Source organism: Ambystoma mexicanum, chromosome 2p, assembly GCF_040938575.1.
Source record: "Ambystoma mexicanum isolate Mex_15411 chromosome 2p, UKY_AmexF1_1, whole genome shotgun sequence".
Classification (NCBI taxonomy): domain Eukaryota; kingdom Metazoa; phylum Chordata; class Amphibia; order Caudata; family Ambystomatidae; genus Ambystoma; species Ambystoma mexicanum.
The window spans coordinates 1133213167-1133232992 of NC_090923.1; the positions used below are offsets into that span (position 1 = coordinate 1133213167).

The window sequence follows — 19826 nt, forward strand, 5'->3', positions numbered from 1 at the left end:
GTTGCTTTTTTGTACACGTGTAAAGGTTCTTCCCATCATAAATAACAATTCGCAATTCTGTGAAAAATGTGACCTTATCACAAAGGTAATTTTGTAGGCTGCATTTAAAGCTATATGGGGCTGCAGGGAAGCAAGCTGGAACACTTTCAGGACACAGACTCTGTCTGAATGACATATCTGTGATGAATCCACTGGATCCCTCACCAAATCCCTACTTAATGTCTTCTCCCAGGTGGCCAGGGAAAGGCAGACACTTCCTGATCCTGACCTTGGAGGTGCTGCTCTGCGGGAGGATCACCTGGGAGGAGAAAAAGCTCAGGGAGGGGAGAGGAATCCATGGAGTGAGATACAGTATTTATCTTCCCCTAAGGAAGAAGTATTACAAATGACGAAGTAACTAATTGCTTTTTGCCACAGAAACCTAACTGTTCTGCTGGTTGAATCCCTAAATATGGATAAAATCAGCCAAAGTCCCTGTGGTATAAAGGTGAATAAAACCCAGTCTCAAACTAAAAGAGCTAAGTATTTCCCTAACTCAAAAGAAGGACAGAAGTCTGTATAAAAGAATCACCAACCATTTAGAATACCTTATTCATCTTTTCAGACCAAACTGGCAACTGAATTATATAATATTCCGTCAAAGAACCTTGTGGAAAATAGAAGGCAAATAAGCAAAGCACAAAATGTTAGAGAAGCTAACTTTGTTTCCAGGGACTTCAAGTCCCATAATTCCTTCAGTACTGGGACAAGGAAGAGGGATGCAGAGGAACACTACTGTGGGAGTGATCTCTTAATTGGTGTAAATGACCTACACTGGAAGGGGACAAGGAGGCTTAAAAAGTCCCCTCGGGTGCACGCATTAGACAGAGAAATAGGAGAAGAGAGAGAAGCAGAACTGTAGAAAGGGAAGAAACAACGCAACCCATGGTTGTAGCTGAGAGGGAAGCCTGAGGTGAGAGAAGACGCCGGGACCACTGAATCGCCAGAAGCCATGGTGGGTCCTGAGAGACTCTTTGCCTGTGACTCTCCCTATTGCAGAGTTAGCGCAGCGGGAAGCGTGCGGACCAGACACTTACCCGCTGATATTTCGTTGTGCAGAGTTTGCGCAGCATGAAGCAGCAGCAGTTAGGGAAGTGTTCCTCTTGTGAGGATCAAGGTGGCTGGATTGAACCTGACCCTCTCTGGAGCAGGGAAGGCTCCAATCGTCGGTGCCGTATGCAGTTGAGGACCAGAGGAGGTTGTTCACCTTACTGCGAGAAGCCACAAGCCCTGAAGACCTTCAAACACTGAGCGCAGCGTACATGAGCGACTTACCCAATGAGTTTGCAGCTTGCAAGTGACTCTGGAGGGCTCCAACGCTGCCCGTGTGTTCACAGCAGGGTGCTTCACTCGGCAGTGAGTAAAAGCAACAATAGAAGTGATTTTGAATATCGAACTATACGAAACCAACAAGAATGATGCCTGTTGAAAACAAATGACTGTGTAAATAAGGGCTTCAGAGTGTGGAAAGTCCAAAAACCCCACGGGAAAGCTGTAACTGTTCCAAAAGCTTACAAGCAATACCCAAGCCAGCAGAACCAGTGTAGCAACCAGTACTCAAGGGAAGAGGGGAATATTGAGAGGCTTATTGGCAATAAAGCTTACTGCTAATGTACTAAGAAATACAAATCTACAAGTGATAACAACCTACATTGTCAAAGCCAAGGTAGAAGAAAAGAGAGACTATCTTGTGATCAGAATTTGGTTATTACAGAGGGGAAAGAAAGGTGGCAAACAGGCTGCCTTTCTGCAGTAAATTATCCAGAGGGAGAGTAGCATAGCTACCAAGAAGTCTTGAAAAGCACTAATGTGGTTTCTTGTTTCTTCCACAATATATTTAAAGTTTGATGCTGAAGAACTATAATGAAGTTGTTATGCTAACTAAGTTGGAAGTTACCACAGAAGCACTTTTCTGTTCTTGTGGGTGAAGAAGTAGACGGGCAGGTGAGTAAACCCGTAGGGCAAAGGGCATTGCCCGAAAAGAGCCTGACAGATGCATAAGCCAGGTAGTAGTTGATGCAAGCGCTAAACTCTGGTTCTAACATAAACAATTCATATTGATTTGTGCCTTGTGGAAACTTGTTGAAGAAAAGATATAATTCTTCCTGAAGTCAAGTTTGATGTTAATCATCCTGACAAAGACATTTGTTGTTATTACAAAGGTGAACTTTGGTCTTACTCCAAGAGGAGTGGGAATAGTTTATTTATTTTTGAATCCCAGAAGTTGTGACATTATCCAGACAAAGACCTTTGTTGTTATGTATGAGAAGAAAACCAATCTGAGACAGTTCTTATTCCAGAAGGAGTGGGAACTTCGAATTTCTGGAGATACGTTATTGAAGCCGTGGAACTTTATACAAAACCTTGAAACTGTATTGGTACTTTGTGTTAAAACAGATTTCCTTGTTTTCTTTGAACTGTGGAGAAACCCCTGGTTCAAAATCTGGAAAAGGAAATTCACCCAGATTATGAGAAGAGACATTGAATATATTGTGAATCAAATTATATGTTATATTGTTGGATTGAATTGCCATATATTTCCTTATTGCTTTATTTGTTGTAAAAGTGTGAGGGCCCGATATCCTTTTGCTAGAGTGTTTCCTCTTAGTTTACTTTAGGCAGGGAAATCCTCGTCAGGGTAGTCATAGTGAGGCATTTAACCAACCTTTTCATTTAATAAAATGGATAAAGTTGAAAACCCTTTACAAAGTTGTCCGCCTCACATTTCTGACCCCTCACATATCATAGATGAGAATCTGTAGGAGGAATAATGACATCCATTAGAAAGGATATACCTGAAGGTTAGTCATTCGTTGATTAGGTGTGACAAAGTCCCACTTTTGAGGCTGTGAAAGGTGGTGAGAGGGAATCTGGGGGCCAGGTGAAGAAACCCCGTAAGTGTTGCTGACCACAAGGGAGGTACATGGAGGATCCATAAAGGCCTCACCCCCATACCCAATCTATTTAGTGTTAAAAGGTCCCACGTCTAGCACCAAGCAATGTTACTGGAATGACCATGGGACTAGGCATCACCACATTGTCCATCCCCTAGTTCCCCTGTCCATTCCTATCCTATTCTCTTTTACCCCTCCCATAACTCAATGTTGGGAAATATTTTTTTGCAGCTTCCCATCCTTTGACATCCATGGAATCCCCCAAATGTTCCTGTGATTTGATTCCTGTCCTGACTTTTGGAGGTATGTAAAGCATTTTTGCTTTACTTCCCTTGCTTAGCTCATCTATTATTGGAGCACCGATCAGCTCCTCAGAAACCAGTGCAGGGGGCTCGTGAGAGAGATTCCTTGTTGCTTTTAATCATCAGACATCACCCTACAGTGAACTTGTGAGGAGGTATTTTTTTATCCCTTTTTTAAAATTAACATTTCTGTTCCTTTTATGATTATATGATATGATATGATCGTTTATTTATATAGCGCCTATACACAATGTGTTTTAAAGCGCTTCAAGTCAAGGGAGAGAACAAGGGAAAATACAGTGACATTCTTACATGCCCATGAACAATAAGAATGTGAAATTAACTATTGTACTCGGCCTGACGACATTTCAGATAGTGCAAGAGCTAAGACATAGATAAGGAAGGGAGGGGGAGAGTGGGAAGGAAATGGAAACAGACAGGCGACTACCGTACTCGGCCTGACGACATTTCAGGTAGAGCCGGAGATTAACAAAAGGTGAGGGAGAATGGTGTAGAAAAGGAGGGGAGGAACAAAACAAGTGACTATCGTACTAGGCCTGATGACATTTGAGATAGTGCTGGAGGGGTGTGGGAGAGTAAAAAACAAGTAAGGGGAGGATAACAAACCAGGTTGCTATCATGCTAAGTCCAAGGACAATTCTGATAGAGTAAGTGCATAGAAGAAAGTAAGGGGAGGAGATAGGAAAGGGAGAAAGGAGAGGAGGAGAGAACAGAGAGTAAGCAATGAAAAAGAGTGGAGAAGCAAGAGGGGAAAGCAAATACAATTGCAGAAGTCAGTAGTAACACATGATGTTGCGAGAGAACAGCAAATGCAAGCCAGGATTGAAGATGAAGATGGGAACAGCAAGATTCAGGGCCGCCATGAGTACAAGATGCAGGGGAAGTCCAGCATGAGAGTTGAGAAAGGGTGACGCATTGTGAGTCAATGAAGTCCATAAAAGTCAAATCCAAGCATCGGCCACAATACGGTGATGTTGAAACCAGAATATATCCGGACAGACTTCTGCAGAGGTAAGGTGTGGGGGGAGGACTGAAGGGGGTAAAGGGGAATCAGGGTAGAAGAATCAAGCAAAACAGGAAACACCTGTATGCGAGAAGGTGGGGCACAAAGGAACGTCACAGGGGACCAGATGGGGGTGGGGAGCAAAAGGAACATCACATGGGACCAGAGATGGGTGGGGGGCACAACGGAACATCGCGTGGGACCAGAGGAGGTTGGGGTAACAACAGAACATCACAGGGGACCAGAGGGGCGTGGGGGCACAACGGAACAAACACGGAATCAGAGGTGGGTGGGGGCACAACAGAACATCACAGGGGACCAGAAGAGTCTGGGGGTCACAACGGAACAACACGGGGAGCCCAAGATGTTCTTTTGGCCGCCTGCTGAAGGCCACCCTCTGCAAGGCCATTCCCTCTCTCTCCCCCTCCTTCTGTCTCCTTCTAGGGGGTTTCTCCGCACCTGCATCGCGCCACCCCCTCCCGCACACCATGTCGCCCTCCCATACCTATCTCCCATCTGCTCGGCCCTGTGAATCCTCGTAGGCCATTAGGGGAATAGAGTTGCACTATTATGCATCACTCTTTTTCAGGCACAGTTTAGTACTTCACGTTTCCCCCTAACGGTTTGCAGACCACAAACGGAAAATCTATCTTAACAGTCAGGGAAAATGTCCCTTGAGGAAGTGTGAGGGAACACAAAATACCTTTTTAGCTTCTGACCCCAAGAAAGTGTCAAAGAGAAATTGTGAACCAGAAAGAGAAATATAACATTGCGTGTAACCAGCTCAGCCATTGTGGTGCTTTGCAAAGGCGTAATGGTGAAGCACCAGCAATCCGGGGGCCTGCTCGTATGGATGACTGCAAGACTCAGAACTGAAGCAGTGATGCACAGTTTGATTGGCATCAGCAATCAGCGGGCATCCTTTGGGTGCCCGCGTTTGAGACCTCATAACCTAAGCTTGAAAAGCCCAGTCCAGAAGGGACGCCATTACTCTTTTTTGAATTGGAACAAAAGACACCTCAAACAACATCTGCTCCAAAGTGTGACTCTGGAACATCTGGATTAGATATGATGCTCAGACCTAATAATACCTGGGGCTGCAGTCCCATGAAGGGTTTCACTCACAAATCAAAGACAGATGTTAGGGCAGAAATACATTTTTGGGAGTTTTGCAGTCTCATTTTATGGGACGCTGTTAAGATGGATTTTCAGAATCCGTCTTTTTGACATTCTGAGAGGACACCCTATTCTGATGAGCAGAGACTAACACTAATGTCTAGCCAAACTCTATCTGGGTAGTGTGACTGAACAGCAAGGCTTAGGCCAGTGATCCCCCAACATGTTGCTCAAAGAACCCTAAATTGTTGCTTGCCAGTTGCGCTGGGCCATGGTGTGGAGGCTTAGAGAGAGGTGCTGAAGGGATGAGACCTCAGTCGCAGAATAGCCAGGACGGGTCCATGGACTGTGCGAGAATGTTGGCCAATGAGCCTGCTGTTGTTGCAGCAGACCTATTTTTTTTATATATGCAAGATTTGAGTTTGTTGCCACCATGCAAATTATTATTTTTCAGTAACTGCCCTCACTTATTATAGCGGTATCATTGTTAAAACCCTGTCTTCTTCAGATACTTTCCCCAGCTGACTAGTGTATTAATGAGCAAAATACTTGAACCAGGTTTGTGTGCTGGAGAGAATTGTCATATTCTGTTCCTTTGTACATCTAGTAGGAGCATAATGGACAAATAAGTGGAATGCATACCCAATTTACCTTTAATAATAATTTAAATTCGCTGCTTTATGTACAAGTGAGGTTTGTATTTGATGCCACCATGCATTATATTTATCGGAAATATTCATTTTAGTGTCACCAATAATTATTTTTACATAGTGTCCTTGTGGAAAAATTGTCATCATTTGATACTCTGTCCATCTGGCAGGAGGATAATGGGCAGATAAGGTAAACGTCATGCCACATATTTCATAATTCATTTTCCCTATATTCAAATTAAATTAAGTTACTGTTAACACATTTTAATTAACAAGCCAATTAATTAATCCAAATACTTAGTTAACACTGCCACACTCCTCTATGAAGTGGTCATCAAATGATCAAAGCTTTGACCAATGATTGCCACTAAGTTTTGTGTAAAATCTTGGGTGGAGAAAAGAGGCTCCAAATACTTCCGAAAAATATTATTTTCATTCCTAACCACTTTTTTACTAATGTAACAGGCCTCGGAGCTTTAAAATGCACAATTTGCCATTACATGCCAAAAGAATTCTTAGGAGGTAACCTATAATGCCCCAATTGAGTGATCTTTAAGATCTACCATTTAATGACCGGTATTTATTTAATTGTATTTCTCCATTAAGTTAGCAACATTTAAAAACATGTATCATATTTCATAAAATTAACATAGAACAAGCCCAAAATAAAAACGCATACCTCAGGGTTGGGTGCACTCTACAAATAATAAACTAAACTAAGCAGCTTTAACATATTCAAACAAGCTATATATAAAACCCTGATCATTACAATTAATTATGCATAACATAGCTCCCATGCATGCCCACGCTTACGCAAAACCGAGAAACAATGTCAGATTAACAGAAAAGAAACAAACCTTGATGAACTCCCATTTTGCAGGCACACTTTGTGCTTCCTCCTGCACACCTTAATTTATTGAATGGTGGGTACATTTAAACGTACCATTAGGATCAGCCCCCAACGTTGTGGGGATCTTATTTCACAGATTTCTCCTTTCCATCTTATATGTGTACTAAGTCTGCATATAAAGCTAAAGAGGGCAGCCTATTTATATATTGGACATCTGCATTAAGAGCTATTTTGAGTTGACTTAATGTGCCAAATTTAGTATTATCCCACCCCCTAGCCAAATGGACCAAATCCCCCTAGCCCCCGTACCACAAGTATTTTATGTACAAGGGGAGGCTGCAATCGCACCTACATTGAAATTCACTTTATGATTAGCAGAAAATCCCACATTTGTGTTTTAAAAATAGGTAAAAAATTGGATGTGGCCTGACACCTTCAAACTGAACACCCCCAATTCATCTCACAAGGCAAGGCACTACCAGGTGTATCTGCAGGGAGACCTGCTATTTGGCCCAGGAATTTATTTTGCATCCGCTTCATGACATGACAATTTGAACCACTCTAGATTTTGCTGCCATAAGAATCGGTTCCATGTATTAATATCTCCGCACAAATATTGCCATACAAAAATATCAGTATATTTTTGCAGCAATATTAAGCCATCGAACATGCGATGGACACCCCAGCAACCTTGTGTATAGGCACGTTACAAATGCCATATCATATCATATCATATCACCATCATTTTTTTAATGGAGCGGGGGACACCCCTGCAACCTCGGTCCCAATAACCCTATAAATTATCCCCACTAATAAGATCGCCTATGGCCTTACTCCACGACCACATATATGGTGATATTATTGGTGGGGATAATATTACCTGATACCTAAAAATCATGGAACAGACCTTTGCCTTACATGCCTCTGGGCACTTTTGCAATCAGAATGCCTCAAACATGAAATAAAAATGTAAAAAGAGTAGGCTGAAATAAAAATGAGACTGCCACCTCATTTCTACATACATTTAAAAACTAGCTACAGGTTTTCACCCTTTTCCCGAACACCAGCATTTTTGTTTTTATCATATTTATTTCAAACTATATTTCCCAAAATAGTCCTTTGTGTTTAGCAGGCCCTCTTGGAGACCTGACAATTTTAAGTTCAAAATAGCTGTGTCTTCGGCATAAAGAAGCATGCTATAAAATGTACCCTTCAGAGAAGGTGAGAAGGTGGATTTAGAGAAGTACTAGAATCACGTCTGAAAGGAAAGTATTGGGGCCAATTGACCGCCTTGCTTTTCACCTTTATTGGTAGGGATAAACAATGTATAATTCCTCGATATTGTATATCGGACAGACGCTGAGATGTCTGCGTATTATAGATGGATAAGATTTAATAAACCGTTAGGGACCACAATAAAATGATTATGCCACACTATGTTTTTATCAATCAAATCAAATGCTTTCTCCAAATAAACAAAAATAAAAAAATAATCTCCCTCCCTTAACCTTACCGTATTTCTCCATGATGGTACTCAGAGTGAAGCAGTGGTCCACTGTACTAAGCCCTCCCCGGAAACCCCTGACAACGGGGAATATTCATGAGCATGTGAATCCACGCCAGACCCATGCTGGAGAACCATAGTTACAGGTAAGTATCTTGTTCCTTGTCGAGCTTAGGCCTCACCAACTAGCCCTACCCCCACTCCACAGCTGTCCGACATCTTCTTTGTGGTGCCTGCCCTGGCCAATGGAACATTTACTGAAGAGGATAGTGTTCACTATTCGTTCAATCAGAAATGCAAAATTTCATAACATTCCTGAATAAAAAAGAATCCACAATACAGAATTCAATGACTGTGGAACAATATTGCTGATCTTGTATGATTAGGAGTGCAACATTTGCCACTAAAGATCGCAGAAAATCTCTAGGCAGAATCCCAAAGTACACCTGAAAATCAGTTCTCCATTTATGACCCGTTTTACTGTTCAAACATTTGAACTACATTATTAAAAAACATTTTGCTCGAGAACCTGAAAACCCTTGTAATGTTTATTTAGTCCTACTATATTTTTGAACAACTTGATTGGTCTTATGTGTATACAAATGTCCTACTGACCACTCAATTTGCTCGATATTTCCTGTAAACAACCACTTAATGTGAAATGAAGTTAAAGGCCTTGCAAATTTCTTTTACTAGAATTTCACATGGTCTAGATAACTATTAAGTACTGCAAATTAAAATGTTCTATAAGTGGTCTTAAGTTTATTACATTTCTAATTTCTGTTGCAATAATATATCCACCCAAACAGGACGGATATGTTCTTTAGAAAAATGGATGTTGCTTACCATTTCATTTGATATGCAAATTTTGCTTACTGCACTCAAAAGGTTGGGGACCGCTTCTAACTGAACAAGCAAGGAGGTGTATGGTATCTTCCACTTTGCAGGGAGGCGATGCAGCTGTGGTTCTGGCTGTTAGAGAACCAGATCTCTGTTGCGGCAGTCCATCTGGCGAGTACGGAGAACGGTCTGGCGAAAGCCCTGAGCAGCCCTGAGAAAGCAGAGCACTGTCTCACATGAGTGGCAGGTATGCAAGGAGGTTCTCAAGGACATCTCTGCTCAGTGGGGTACCCCAACAGTGGATCTGTTTGCCACGGAGTCCAACAGGAAGTGCAGACAGTTCTGCTCGAGAGAATTCCTGGCGAGAGGCGCACTGGGGGATGCATTCCTAGTGGAGTGGGACTATGACCTTCACTATGCTTTCCCGCGGACTTCTTGCATCTTGTGGGTTCTCAGGAGGTTGAGGAGGTCCCAGACGACCATGATCTTGATCGCCCCGGATTGGGCGAGGATAACGTGGTACTCTGAACTCCTGGACTTTGCCATTTGCCCATCTCTCCGGCTGCATCGTCGGCCGGACCTCCTATCCCAGTCAGAGGGTCGAGTGTTGCACCCAAACCAAGACTCCCTCAATTTACATGCGTGGCTGTTGAGAGAATGAGATATGATGACTGGGACCTCTCAGAGGAGGTACTTGAGGTGCTGCTGGCTGCATGCAGACCATCAACAAGATTCCTGTACGTGTGCAGATGGAGAAGATTCAAAGCGTTGTTCAGGGAACGCGAAATTGACCCCACCTCTTGCCCCACCACTGCAGTGATGGAGTTCCTTCTGTCACTGGCCTCGGCAGACCTTCGGGTTGCAACAGTCAAAGGATATTTGGTGGCTTTGTTTTCAAAATGTCTCCAGATGAAGGGTCTTTTTTTTTTTTACTATACCAGTTATGGCCCAATTCCTGAAAGGACTTGTGAAAACGTTTCCGCCTGTTCCTTTTGTTGTCCCAAACTGGGACCTTAACTTGGTTCTCACTTTGCTCATGGTGGCTCCATTTGAACTCATACAATCTTGCCCAGTTCGGTTACCCACTTTGAAGGGTTCTATGTTCATTAATCCCCAGTTTATTTTCGTGGCTTTTTTTGCCAAAATAAAAATCAAATTTTTTAATTGTATTTAGGGGGTTCCCCACCAATCCCCCTTCACTATTGTTTATTCCCTATACACCACCCCTCCCTACCCCTTATATGTCCCCCCCTATTTTACAATATTTTTTTTCAGCAAAACAATTTCAGCAAAAAGTGCTGCAAAACAAAAACAGGCGATGAATGAACGTCATACCCTTTGAAGACTGCCTTTCTACTGGCAATCACTTCTGCCAGAAGGGTCAGTGAGCTGCAGGCTTTGTCACACAAGACTCAATTTTTCTGCTTCTTTAAGTCAAAGGTATCGCTGAAGCGCGGCCGGGATTCTTGCCCAAAGTCGTTTCAGATTTCAACATCTCCTAGGGCATAGACTTGCCTAACCTCCTCCTCATCCTTCCAAGGAAGAGGAGAGGTTACACAGGTTGGACCCTAAGAGGGCCTTTAGTTTCTATGTCGCAAGGACAGCAGAGTTCAGGAGGGCTGACCAGCTGTTGGTAGCTTTTTCCCTGTCAAGAAAAGGTTTGGCTGTTTCTAGGCAGACCATATTGAGGTGGATTACACTCTGTATAGCAGAGTACTACCAACACGCGGGAAAGGAGCTTCAATCAGGCATCAGGGCTCACTCCACTAGGAGTGTGGCTGCTTCTTCAGCCCTCCAGAGGGATTTGCTGGTTATAGATATCTGCTATGTGGCAACACGGTCATCTTTGCACACCTTCACCAAACATTACTGTTTGGACGTGCTGCGTGATAGAGCAGTGCTACAGAGCTTCCTGGTTTAGGGACTTTCATCCCACCGCCAGACTACATATTGATTTGGGAATCTGTCTGATGAGGAATCTGCGGGAGGAAGCAATCCAATGAAAGAGAAATTACTTACCGGTAATGTTCTTTCTCTGGATTCTTCTCCCACAGATTCCTCATCACCCTCCCAGCCAGCCCCGCTATGAAAGTGCCTGCCTTCCATGATGACTGACCTTCTCTTGGAAGAAGAAGAGATGAGCTACCTCTTATATGTGTGTGTGCCCTTCTGCAACTTCTTGCAGTCCTGATCCTCATTCTAAAAAAAGAAAACTCATGTTACATTTTTGTTTATATGAGAGTTGTGTCTGCTTTCAGCCGATTCCACAATCTTCCTCCGGAATAGCAGAGCTCTGGGGAAAAAAGGGTGGGGAACTGAGGTACAGGGGGCGTAGTGACATGGTATATGTACAACCTCCGTTGTGAACGACAGCCACATCAAGATGGATCCACGGCCAAGTTGAGGTGCGCTACGCCCCTGTCGAAAAGGTTTCTGAGCAGCTGACGCTGGAAGGGATATCTATCTGATGAGGAATCTGCGGTAATTTCTCCTTTACGCCCCTAATTAGCCATGGGAAATTACCACAGTTTCTTGTCAGTAATGCCACTGGCACACACTCCTCTGGCAGTATATAGCACTGGGGAATTAACAGCAATTTTCAGTAAACCTTATTTCGGCATAGTGGTAAAAGTGGAGGTAATACTGTTACTGCCACTGTTTCCATTTACCGCTGAACTCCTCCAGCCTACAAAGCTTTCTAAATTCTCCCTGTAAGGTGTGAGCACTTCATGTAAGCCACTAATTAAACAAATTTAAACCCAAGCCCAGTTTACAGATTTAGCAGTGGAAGCATGTCATGGCTGTCTCCTGTGAGCATATGCAGCCAGTTATCTGCATAAACGCCAAATGTGGTCATTATTTATCATTTCAGTTTTCCAGAATACATAGCTAGCCCCATCCAGAACAGCAGATTGCTTTGCAAAGAACATTGGACTATAATGAGATACATTCATACAAAATGGCAAAGGTCTAGCTTATGAATAGCAGAACTGAAGTTTCATGGGAAAGGAGGTCTAGAGTATGTACCCAGGTCTCTTTTCTATTCTTTGCAGATTTTAACACCCTTCGTAAACAAACAACTTCCATTTTGTCATATACAACAATACCAAGCTATTACATGCGGTCCATCACACCACCATCAGCCTCCACAACACAAAATTCCTTTGCACCTAAGCAGACAGCCTTTCTCTTTGCAAACCTACCACAGTGCACCATGCACCAAATATGGTATGCTGCTTCTCACCACCAACAGCATTTCTCCACATGTAACCACACCCCTCGGGGGTCCGCCTTCAAACTGTGTTCTTGCTTTTTTGGCATCTAGTTTAGGAGAATGTTCCACTGTTCTGTCTGGTCATGTAGGTGGGATAATACAGATATCCCCTTAAAGGCCAAAGTCTCTAGCCATTTCTATTCCAAGCTGTCTGGTCATAGGGCTTTCCTGATAGTTTCCTCATTCCTACTCTCCAGCCCATTGAGTTCCTTGAGCTACAGACTCGTCCAGAATTGCCAGACAGATCTGTCATCACTGAGCTCTCCAGTCTGTTTACTATGTTAATTGCAGGTTACAAGACACCGAGTCTTTCTTCATTGTCCATAGCTCGAAACCACCTATTCTTCCAAAGTGCCTAAACAAAGTCTGTTTTTGTTAATTTAATATTTAAATAGCCCCAACCTATCTTCTCCTTTCAAGGGAGTTTGTCTCATTGGTGAGGAGACCCCTGTATGTAATGCTGCCCAGTCCCATCAAAAGACTTCCTACAATTGCAAATCCCATTCCAAAGCACCCTTTTGAATACCCCTAAACGCGACTTGGTCTTTCGTTTCATTAAGGTCCTCTACTGGTCCATGCATTTCCTTTGGTGATTTGCTTGTTTGTGTATGAGTTGCATACTTGCATGAATGGAACGGATGATGCAGCGATGGAATGGAACGTTTATTGCCTGCAGGTGAAGCTTTCAGGATTGACTGTTGATAGAAGAGAGGCTGTTGGATAGTGGATGTGTTGTGGATCTGCTATCTGACTGTATGAGCCAGCTGTCATAAGGGCATTCCCGAATTACCAATTACCGATGAATATAAGTACAATAAACAGAACCTTACATGAGCAACCAATCCCAGTGGTCCCTTTGATGTACTGCTATACCACAGCCCTTTTTGTTTATATATTTGGAAGTCTTTCTTCTCTGATTCTGATATCTCAGTACAACCGGCATTTGACAGGTTTAGAGCTGGGCAGCCGCATACCATTGGATTGGGTAATGATACAAATTAAATTGGTATATACAACTCTTCAAAATGGAAAAAGTATATATGTTATGTTATGTTAAAGGTACTTATATAGCGCACCGTCACCAACGGAATTGGTCCCCAGGCGCTCAGGTGGATCTGTAAACAGGAAGGAGGGCGGGTAGGGTTAGTCAGGAGGAGGGGTGTAGGAGAGTGTGAGAGGTGGTGTGCTGTTGGCAGCATCAGCTCGGTATACACCGAGTGCTGGACTTCGTTGCAAGTATCGGATTGGACGAGGCCTCGTTTGCTGTAGGTGCTGTCTATTGGCCTCCTTACGTGGTTGGTGCTAGTCATGGCTCTATTAGCGCCATGACTAGCACCAATAACGGGACTGTGTCCGCCCTCGTTCAATGGGGATTTACCGGTCCAGTCAGACCTTGGCGAGACCGGTAAGTCCCCATTGTAAAAGCCATTCCCCATTCCCATTTGAGCCCCCATAGGGCTCAATGGGAAGGGGGAAGGCGTCAATAACGGTACCGCAAATTGCGGTACCGTTATTGACCCAGGTATCCCTTAACGGGTCCCGTCCATAACGCCTGGTAAAACCAGGCATTAAAGGAGGGACCCGCTAAGGGACCTCGGAATAGGGCGAAAAGGGATTACCGGCACCGGTGTCATTACCGGTGCCCGGTATCCCTTTGCGCCCACCTCAGAATGAGGCCCTATGTGTTTATGCGTTGTGGTAAAGTGCGTGCGGATTGCTGGGAGAGAAATGGTTGTGTGATTTTTGTGTGCGTTGAGTATGCAGAAAATTGAGGGTTTGGTTAGTGGAGTCTGTATCCTGGTTCAGGTACTTCTGGTTCCGTTTGAGCTGTATCCATGTGGGTGGGGTTATTGCTGGTTCCTTATGGGCCGTCTCGCTGTGGTGGTGCTGCGCGTGTCCAGCTGTGTCATAGTGAGTCTTGTATGGGGTGGTGGGTGTGTCTGAACCATTTCTTCGGGTGTGGAACTGGGTTGGTACTATCAATTCTCTTATCTAATGTGACACTGGTTAGTTGAAGCTTTGAATGGTTCAGGGTCAGAATGCTGTTGATGAGGCATACTAGTGCATCTGTCCTGGTCAGCCTGTGTATTCTGTCGTTAGTTTCCTCCTCTCATGACTATCTTTCAGTTAATTCTTTGGTTTTCGTGGGCCGACATCCTTTATAATAAAAAGTTATTAATATTTGTTGTTATATGTATATGTATGTTTGTGTTTACTTTAGGTATGCTTTTTTTGACGTTCGTATTTGTGTAAATGTACTTATATATCTTAGCACTTGCGTAGTAGGTGCCAGTGAATACCAACATTCTAAACATCAATCGTAGGTGTCAAAGGGCCTCATCACGAGTCTGGGGGCAAGCAGGCGCTATTTCGGCCTAGCGGAAATAGCGTTACCGCCGGAAACCCATTGCGCAAATAGCGCTGCATCACAAGTATGCAGGCATTTGGCCCTGGCGGTAACGCTAATTGCGCCCGGGGGAAACTGCCCCTGAAAAACGGTTTACCGCCCAAAAACCCAGCGCAATTAGCACTACCGCCGGCAGCGCTATTAGCGCCATCGGGAAACGCTTCATCGCCGTAATGGGAAGCACTGGGGCGGCCATTTTGGAAATCACAATCCATCAAAAATCAGAGTCCCGGCAGACATCCACATTCCCCAAGTGGCAGAAATGTCTCAGGAGAGGGTCAGGGGCAAGGCAACGCAAGATCAGCTGCAAGGACCAAAAGTTACAGATGGTGAGCTTGTTGTGCTGGTCGAAGAGGTTGTGGCCCACCATGATGAGCTCTACAGTACAAGGCAACGCAAAACCTCCTCACAGCGGCGCCCTAAAATCTGGCAGTCGGTGAGCCAGAAGGTTTCTGCAGTCGGCCGCGTCCCCTGGGACAGGGAAGACAGCAGGAAAAGATGGAATGACCTGCGTGCTCAGGTCCGGGGACTGCTGTCCCAGTACAGGCATGACACCATGACCACAGTGGGAGGCCCACCGCCGGAACTACCACTCGCGCCATGGGAGAAAAAGTGCAGCTCGGTGCTCGACATGGAGGGAATCCAATATGTGCATGCAACAGCAGCCTAGCACAGTATGCCCCAATGGGACGACCCATGAGCCGGCATTGCGACTGTGAGCAGAGTGTAGGAGACACTGCAGGCAGCTACTGCAGCACACATGTGCCAGTGCACCAATGCAACCCCTGTGAGTCAGAGCAGTGGGGAGGGCAGCCAAGAGACATGTCCAAGCGCCATGCACCACACACCCATGGCAGGAGCACAGCACACCCCCGAACCGGACACAGACACCCCCTCCAATGCCTGCCCTCTCGGCAGCCCATCAAGGCAACACACCCCCTCACCATTGCAGCCAAACGTCACATTGGGCATGGTCATGCAGAGGCTGGAAGACATGGAAGCAAGGCAAAGGCAGATGGAGGCCATCGCCAACGTAACTCTGACCACATGCAGGCCATCCATGCCACGATCCATGGTGCCACAAGGAGGATGTCACTTGACGACGCCAGGACACAGAGTGTAGTCACTTCATGCACACCATAACTGATGGGGTTCTGCCGAAGGGTGCGAGAGATGTGTGAGGGTGTCTCAGCCCTTGCTGAGCAAATCTGTGAAAGCAATGCCCTCAAACGGTAACAGCTGCAGGGGGAGGCATCAATTCCTTCCACCTCAGCCACATCAACTGAGGAGTCGCAGCATGAGCACTTCTAGGCGGCGGTCACTGTGCCATCTGCGTGCACAGTCACCGGATGATGGGGGTCGGAAGAAGAGGGCAAGGCCATTGTAGATGGCATGACTAATATTGGCTGGGCCTGGGGGGCCATGCAATAAGTAAGTAGTAAGAGTAAATGTTGCGTATGATACAGAATGATAACAGAGGGCAAAAGGGCCAGTGTAAGTAAGGGTTTAGACTAAAATGTAAATTCTTCATGAGGAGAGAAGGCAGAACAACTTGGTAATTATTCCTGTGACCAGTCTGTGGGAGCCCAGGAGGTTAGGGAATACTATGACTGGGTTGAGGAACAGACTGTCTCCTTGTGCAGGCTATTTGGTTGGATTGGAGGTCTGCTGTTAGGTCGTTGTGGGTCATGATCCTCTTTGAGCAGGCTGTACCTGCCTTGTGGGGCATGCTTGAGATCAGCCTTCTAAAGCCTTTGTTTTTCTACTCTCCCACAGGTGTGTGGCCCGATGGTTCTGATGGCACAGACATCAATTCATTGTGTCGCTCCCACAATGAGCGGACTGTGGCCGTGGCTGACGACTTCTGTAAGGTCCATCTGTTCCAGTACCCCTGTGCCAAGCCCAAGGTGAGTGTGGAGAAAGCAGTAGAGAAAAGAAGGACATACTGGAAGTAGGCATGGCATTAGCAAGAAGTATCTGGAGGGAAGAGGTTTGAGTGTATGAAGTGGCAACATAAAGGAAGAAATGGGATGAAGATGAAGGAAGGGTTATAATGGGAGCCCATCAGTACGGTTGGGGCATAATAAGCCCACAACCTCTTTCATCCGATTTCACAGATCAACTTCATTGAGATATTTAGGTTTCTCATCATTGAGTGTTTCTTATCCTTCTACGGAAATACAAGACATTTTCACCAAAGCAAGATTATGTTATGCAGGGCATCAGGGAAAGCAGAAGGCCTAGAGTCAGAAAGAGACTGACAGACATGTTGTTTCAAAATATAGGTTTATAAGATGGCACGCAATTGTTAGGCAGTATCCTGTGCAGTTCCCTTGGGGAACACTGCAAGAAGATTAAGACTACAGGAGTAAGCAGTAAACCCAATTGGTAGCAGTCCGCACCACCCAGATTTACCTGGTAGCTGTGGCTGAACAGTCAGACTTCTCTCAAGAAGAGTAAGGCAGTATGCAGAGTATACACAATAGGGCCAAAAACAAAGTGGAACAAGCAAACACTGAGCAGAGCTTGGTATCAAAAGTATATAATTATTTATTTAACACACACTTTAGAAAATACATTAGCACTATGAGTCAAAGCAAGTTCAAAACACAATCAGAAAAGTATTTACACCTCCCTTAGCAATTACTAGACAAGCCTAAGTTAAAACACCACTTTTTTGTCAAAACAGAGGTGAGCGTGTAACTTAGATGGCACTCCAATAAGTAGGTTAAAGGGAGAGAAAAAGGCAGGTCATAAAAATAAAACAGTTCTCAAAACTTTTCTAAGTTCAAAGCAAGTCAGTGAAGGCAGTATACACTGTAGAGCCAAAGTTCATAGGCCAGGCCCACTTTAAATGGAGCAAAGAGAAATGTGCCCAGGATCACACGGTTTAAAATGCACTAAAAGTCTTTACAGAAGGTTCAAAAACGGTTGGGGTGATTCGAGAAGTAAAGTTGGAAGGTCTGGGGCTAAATCCAGTTGGAAAGCCAAGGATTTAAGGGTCACCTTTAGCAATCCGAAGAAAGGGAGGCCAGGTGGAACACAGTACCTTAAAGAGAGAGGAAGCTCCAGCGGAGGCAGTTGTTCCTGGCAGTGGATGCAAGTCATGGTTTCTACCAGGGGAAGAGAAGATCTCATCGAGGAGGAAACTGTAGTCGTTGCACTGCCCAGGGAAGAGACCAGCCGCGGAGTTCGTCGGTAAAAAGGTGCGTTCCTTTTATTCGCGGTCAAAGTGGTGAAGCTTGGCTATCCGGCCGCCGGGGTGCTTGGCATGGGCGACTCGACCAAGAGACGTCTTTGGAAGGCGAAATGGCAAACTGGTTGATCCCACCAGCTCAGAGGGAGAAAACTCTTCCAGCAGAAGATCTCCTCTTCTCGTCGGGAAAGTGGTGAGGTCGTTGCAGCAGGGCTCTACCGGTGGTGTCGTTGTTGCAGATGGCTCAGCTTCTTCCCTCTTCGGATTTCTTAGGTCCTGTGGCGACTTCTGAAGTTCCAGTCCCAAAAGCCCTGCTTTTATGCAGAAAACCCCCCATTCAACAGCCTAGCTGTCACTCAAACATGCCCGGCTCACCACTGGGCCAATCAGAACTGAGTGCGACTTGAGTTGCTTAGGCAACGCAGTCTAGGGTGCCAATTCCCCTCCCCACACATCCTGTGGAACCCAGACAGAGTGGCACCATTTGGAGGGCTTCTGTGGAGAAGCCCGCCAAAAAGTGGAACAAAGGGCCCGACCTTGGTTGGAGTTACAGAGACGGACACAAACGCCATTTTAGAAAAGAGTTCTGGCAAAAAGACCCAACCGTTGATTTAATATTAAATAAATAAACCAGCGGTATCTTTAACATTGCACCAAAAAGTGGTGCGTTTAAAATCAATGGGAAAAACTCATAAAGAATATTCCGGTGGAATATTTCGCGTGGTAACCACTGCCACCAGCCAGAAACTCGACAAGGGGAGACTGAACAGTGCCCCCTTGAAAACAGACCCAGGGGGAATATAATTAAACCCTTCCATTACTTCCACAATATGATCGTTTGTACTGGTTCTGTTCACAATTTAGGACTAGTAAAGTCATTGGTGACTTTACATGCCCTGGGAGACAGTAGTCAGTCCCAGGGTATGGAGTCTATGTTTGGGGGTCACTATGACACCCCTGTTTTACTGCACTGAGGGTGCTGTGTACCACATACACAAAAACAGATGATACCCTATGTGGAAAAAAACCCATAGCCCATAAGCACACAAAAAGTTAAAGACATACCACAAATCATGCCTAAGAGTAGGAGGAAAAGAGTCTCACTCTAAGCAGGAGAAATAAACAAACCCCAAAAATCCAGCAAAGCTGCTGGGGGACTCACTAGGTTTGGGAAATTAGCCTTATAAGAGAATTCTCCCTAACAGCAATCCCATAGAAAGAAAGAAACTTAATCTAAGAACAATCACAGTAGATGCAGTAAACCAGTAACCAGAAGGGCAAGCTCATAATTACAGGCACTGTGGAATAACCCTGACAAGAGTTATTCTAAACAAAAGAGAAGATTGGGGTCATAATGCAAAGCTGGCTAGTTCCCTTTACTGACACTGGCAGGTCAGTAAAGACCCAGAAGGACTTCTTCCTTAGCCTGAATTTCTCTGTCGCCCTGCTTTTCCTCCTCCCAGTCTGGATGAGCGAGCAAGCCCAGAAACATTTCTAAAAGAGGTTGTGTCACTTTGGAGCATTTTGACTGGGCTGCGTTTCCCTGGTCCCCTTGTTCATAGGACCTACCACTATAAATAGAGCATTGAGCTCTCACCTTCTGCTCCTGTCTTTTCCACCTCTATAGCTGTCCCTCCACTTTTTTCTGTCAGCTAAAGTGTATCCCCCTTTGTCACTGTTGTGGAAATATTTTAATTCTGAAAAAAGGTTTTCCTTTTTGTTAACCAGCT

The 19826-nt window shown here is 44.8% G+C and overlaps 1 protein-coding gene across 4 annotated transcripts in view; it reads left to right on the forward strand.

The window, feature by feature from the left end:
• Nucleotides 1-19826, forward strand: part of EML3 (EMAP like 3) — a 743130-nt gene that overhangs the window by 642248 nt on the left and 81056 nt on the right. For all 4 annotated transcript variants that reach the window (XM_069645189.1, XM_069645191.1, XM_069645188.1 and 1 more), the window contains one exon: nt 16677-16807. In XM_069645189.1, the coding sequence (XP_069501290.1) occupies nt 16677-16807 (131 nt within the window). The remainder of the gene's footprint in view (nt 1-16676; nt 16808-19826) is intronic.